The 5,370-nt window shown below is 41.7% G+C and overlaps 1 protein-coding gene across 1 annotated transcript; it reads left to right on the forward strand.

The window, feature by feature from the left end:
• Positions 1-329: 329 nt before the first annotated feature.
• LOC140968420 (uncharacterized) lies at positions 330-1,715 on the forward strand. The gene has a single exon (XM_073429357.1). It carries the CDS (start codon positions 330-332, stop codon positions 1,713-1,715), a length of 1,386 nt encoding a protein of 461 aa, XP_073285458.1.
• Positions 1,716-5,370: the final 3,655 nt, after the last annotated feature.

Here is a 5,370-nt window from a genome sequence, read left to right on the forward strand (position 1 = left end):
TTTTACTATGGGGTGGATCCATCTGTGCGATCTATGCTTGATGCAGCAGCAAACGGTAGTTTATACAGGAAAACGCCAACCGCAGCGCTTGAAATCATATCTAATATGGCAGAAAGCAATGTAGGCTGGCAAGACAATAGAAGGGAGAAGAAAGTGGGATTCCTTGAGATGGACGCTCTGACAGCGATCACAGCAAAGCTTGATGGATTGACACATCAGATGTCACAGCTACAAGCAAATAAATCATTACCAGTCAAGCCAGTGAATCAATTCAGGGAAATGCTGAGATAGTTGGTGGATCATCTAATGAAATACCATTCATGCCAGATATGTCTTGTGAGGGAATACAGTGCTTTGGGGGGGACTCAGTGAATTATGTGGGAAACCAGGGTCGACAACAATATAATCCATACAGTTTCTCATATAATCCAGGCTGGAGGAATCATCCCAATTTTGGGTGGAGGCAGTCAGAAAATACTGTTGAGCAACCATATTTCAATCCTCCACAACATCCTTCCCAACAAAAACCTCCTCAGCAACCACCTAAACCTCTGCAAGGTACTGGACCTTCTATGCCACCCGGTTTCAAGCCACAAGATGGCAAATCGAATCTTGAGGATATGCTAGCCAAGTACATAGCCGGAAATGAGATGAGATGGCAAAATCATGATGCCATGATGCAAAGGGTAGAGACTCAATTAGGGCAGCTGGCGACACAAATGGCTACACGAGCTCCGGGTTCACTACCTAGTGACACGAAAAAGAATCCAAAAGGTGTCAATGCAGTCACGGTGACAGCTCCCCTGAAGCAAGAAGTAGTTGATGTTGAGGGAAATGTGAAAGAAGAGGGGTCATCCAAGCAAGGACCCGAGGATGCAAGGAAAGCAGGTAAGCCTCTAAACTCTAACCCCACTGTTGATATTGATTCACTCTCGTTTCCCCAAAGAGCAAAGCAACTGCAACTGGATACTCAATTTTCAAAATTCCTTGAGATTTTCAAAAAATTGCACATAAATATCCCGTTTGCAGAGGCTTTAACTCAAATGCCCTCATATGCAAAATTTCTTCAAGAAATTCTATCGAACAAGAGGAAACTAGTGGATTTTGAGACAGTAAAGCTTTCGGAGGAATGTTCTGCAATTTTACAAAATAAGTTGCCTCCAAAAGCTAAGGATCCAGGTAGCTTCTCTATTCCTTGCACCATAGGGAGTTCATTTTTTGGCAAGGCTTTATGTGATTTAGGTGCAAGCATTAATTTAATGCCTTATTCATGTTTTGAGAAGCTAGGAATTGGTGAAGTTAAACCTACTACACTTTCCCTACAATTGGCTGATAGATCTATTAAATACCCTAGGGGAGTAGTAGAAGATGTTTTAGTGAAGGTTGACAAGTTTATTTTCCCAGTGGACTTTGTTGTGTTAGATATGGAAGAGGATCGTGAGATTCCTCTCATTTTAGGAAGACCATTTTTAGCCACTGTAAAAGCTCTAATAGATGTACACAAGGGTGAGTTGGTGTTGAGATTGAATGATGAGAGTGTAGTGTTTAATGTTTTTCAGTCCATCAAATATCCCAATGATACATCTGATTGTTTTAGAATTGATGCTACTGACGAGTTTGTGGAGTATGGTTTACAGGAATCACTTGGTGAAGATCCTTTGGATGTCCGCAAGAATTGGGAAATCAAGAGCTGGACGAATGTATTCATTATCTGAAGCAGGAAGACCGATTTCAAAAACGGTAAACTCGAGGATTGGGGAGCTTGGGCATATCCCACGACCTTTAAAATCATCCATTGAAGAAGCCCCAATCCTAGAGATGAAACCTCTTCCTTCGCACTTAAAATATTTATTTTTACTTGATAATGATAAATTTCCTGTGATAATTTCATCTACTTTGACAGATATGGAAGAAGAGAAGCTGTTGCGAGTTCTGAGAGATAATATCAAAGCCATAGGTTGGAGTATTGCAGACATAAAGGGGATCAGTTCATCCATGTGCATGCACAAAATTCTTATGGAAGCCGACCACAAGACATCTACCCAACCTCAAAGGTGTCTGAACCCAGCTATGCAAGAGGTGGTCAAGAAAGAGGTGATAAAGCTACTGGACGCAGGTATTATTTACCCGATTTCTGATAGTAGGTGGGTAAGTCCAGTACAAGTTGTTCCGAAAAAAGGTGGGATCACTGTAGTAAAAAATGAAAACAATGAGTTAATTCCTACCATGACTGTTACAGGGTGGCGTGTTTGCATTGATTATAGAAAACTTAATGACGCCACCCGTAAAGACCATTTCCCCCTCCCGTTTATTGATCAAATGTTGGAAAGATTAGCTGGACATTCTTTTTACTGTTTTCTGGATGGTTATTCGGGTTATATGCAAATTCCAATTGACCCTGAAGATCAAGGAAAACCACGTTTACATGTCCCTACGGGACATTTGCATATAAACAAATGCCATTCGGTCTATGTAATGCACCAGCAACTTTCCAACGCTACATGATGGCAATTTTTCATGACATGATTGAGGATTTTATTGAAATATTCATAGATGATTTTTCTGTCTTTGGCTCTTCATTTGATACGTGTTTGATTAACCTGTCTAGGGTCTTGGAGAGATGTGAGGAGTCAAATCTGGTTTTAAACTGGGAAAAATGTCATTTCATGGTGAGAGAGGGAATCGTGTTGGGGCACAAAATTTCTGAAACTGGGATTGAAGTTGATAAGGCTAAAATTGAAGTAATAGAGAAACTCCCAGCTACAACAAACATCAGAGGAGTGCGTAGTTTTCTAGGACATGCAGGGTTCTATAGGCGCTTCATAAAAAATTTTTCTTGCATTGCTAAGCCACTAACCAATTTGTTAATAAAAGATGTGCGCTTTGATTTTTCTGATGAGTGTGTGCAGGCATTTCAAGTTTTGAAGGAGAAATTGATCACCGCACCCGTGATGATAGCACCCGACTGGGGGTCGCCATTTGAGGTGATGTGTGATGCAAACGACACAGCTCTGGGGGCAGTGTTAGGACAAAAAAGGGAAAAATGCATCCATGTCATCTACTATGCTAGTATGACACTGTCAGCTGCCCAACTAAACTACGCCACTACAGAGAAGGAGCTTCTTGCTGTGGTTTTTGCTCTGGATAAGTTTATATCATATCTGATATGGAGCAAAGTCGTAGAGCACACCGATCATTCAGCCTTGAAATATTTGATGGCTAAAAAAATGCAAAACCAAGGCTAATTCGCTGGATTCTTCTGTTGCAGGAATTTGACTTGGACATAATCGATAGAAAGGGGACAGAGAACCAGGTTGCAAATCATCTCTCACGTTTGGAGAATCCAAGTGCAGGTAAGGGTTTTATTCGCGATGATTTCCCGGATGAACAACTGTTTGAGGTAAACAATTTAATCTGGTATGCCAATTTTGTTAATTATCTATCCAGTAAGTTCATTCCTCCTCATTTTACTTACCAGCAAAAGAAAAATTTTTTCTCAGATTTGAAATATTATTTGTGGGAGGATCCTTACTTGTTTAGAATATGTGCAGACGTTATAGTCCGGAGATGCATTCCCCAGGAAGAGGTAAGTGAAATTTTGTTTCATTGTCATGCTGGTCCGGCTGGAGGCCATTTTGGGGCAACTAGAACTGCGTCAAAGGTACTCCAGTCTTGTTTTTATTGGCCTACTCTGTTTAAGGATGCACATGAATATGTTACAAAATGTTCAAGTTGTCAGCGCACAGGTAATATCTCCAGGAGACATGAATTGCCCCTTAATAATATTTTGGTGTGTGAGATATTTTATGTGTGGGGTCTCGATTTCATGGGGCCGTTCCCAGTTTATTTTGGGAACAAGTATATTTTAGTAGCTGTAGATTACGTGTCTAAGTGGGTAGAGGCACTTGCATGCAAAACTAATGACTCTAGGGTTGTCGTTCAATTTCTCAAGAAAAATATTTTCTCACGTTTTGGCACACCTAGAGCCATTATTAGCGATGGGGGTGCTCATTTCTGTAATCGTCAATTTGACAGCTTGTTGGCTAAGTATGGGGTCCGACATAAGGTGGCCGCACCTTATCACCCTCAAACTAGTGGCCAAGTGGAGGTATAAAACAGAGAATTAAAACGCATTCTTGAGAAGACTGTCGGTGCTTCAAGGAAAGAATGGTCTAGCAAACTCGACGATGCACTTTGGGCTTAACGCACTGCTTTCAAAACCCCCATCGGCATGTCTCTTTTTAAATTGCTATATGGGAAGTCGTGTCACCTACCCGTAGAACTTCAACATAAGGCTTACTGGGCTACTAAATTCTTGAATTTTGATGCTAAAGCCACAGGTGATGAGAGAGTGTTGCAGCTGAATGAAATGGACGAGTTTAGGTTGGAGGCTTATGAGAATGGCAAGCTTTACAAAGAGAAAACCAAACGCTGGCATGATCAGAACATCGTCCATCGAGAATTTGTGGTAGGACAACTGGTTCTGCTATACAATTCTCGACTGAAGTTGATGCCAGGTAAGTTGCGTTCACGATGGTCAGGACCATATACCATCACGCAAGTTTTCCCTTACGGGACAGTGGAGATCACTAGTGAAGAAACTGGTGCATTCAAAGTGAATGGGCACAGACTGAAGGTTTATCATGGTGGTACCATGCCCGATAAGCCGACCACCGTGGATCTGCAGGATCCAAACTGAATCGAAGGAGTACAGTCAGGCTATCGACTCTAAATTTAGCGCTTGCTGGGAGGCAACCCAGTGATTAGCTTTATTTTCTTTTCTTTCTTCTTTTATATTAGTTTTCATGCTTTTGTTTTATGCAATTCTCGTGAGCTAATCTCAGTGAATGGTGGTGCAGGTAATTTATTCACTTGCGGTAGGATTTATCAAATGTCGGGATTCTATTAGGACGAGCAGATTCAAAACGTCAAATAGGCCAGGGAAGTTTTTGTACAATTCTTGCATCTTGTGTGCTTGATTGAGTTTCAAATTTGATGTGTAGCTTTATAGATTGTACATATCTGGATTTGCATTGTGTAATTGGTCCGTGGTCCGCTTCTAATTCTTTCCAACTTTTCGAATTTGCGAGCCGACCCGGACCATTACACGGACCCAGACACGGGGTTCGTGTCTCATTCGTCCCAAATTGTAAACTTTCTTTCGAGCTGACACGAATCCACACCCTGACCCCTACACGGGGTCCGTGCCTACTCTTTCCTAGATTTTCAAATTTTCGAGCCGACACGGACCTGTACACGGACCCATACACGGTGTCCGTGCCTTCAATTTTTGACAACACCAGACTAAAAATCGCGACTTCATGCTCCCAAATCCCTAAATCTAAAGTCTCTTCTCCTTCATCCTCCGCC

Source organism: Primulina huaijiensis, unplaced genomic scaffold (assembly GCF_012295235.1).
Source record: "Primulina huaijiensis isolate GDHJ02 unplaced genomic scaffold, ASM1229523v2 scaffold36959, whole genome shotgun sequence".
Classification (NCBI taxonomy): domain Eukaryota; kingdom Viridiplantae; phylum Streptophyta; class Magnoliopsida; order Lamiales; family Gesneriaceae; genus Primulina; species Primulina huaijiensis.

What these genes read in the sequence shown, in the direction of transcription:
- LOC140968420 (XM_073429357.1), top strand. Translation starts at nt 330, where the DNA reads ATGTCTTGTGAGGGAATACAGTGCTTTGGGGGGGACTCAGTGAATTAT.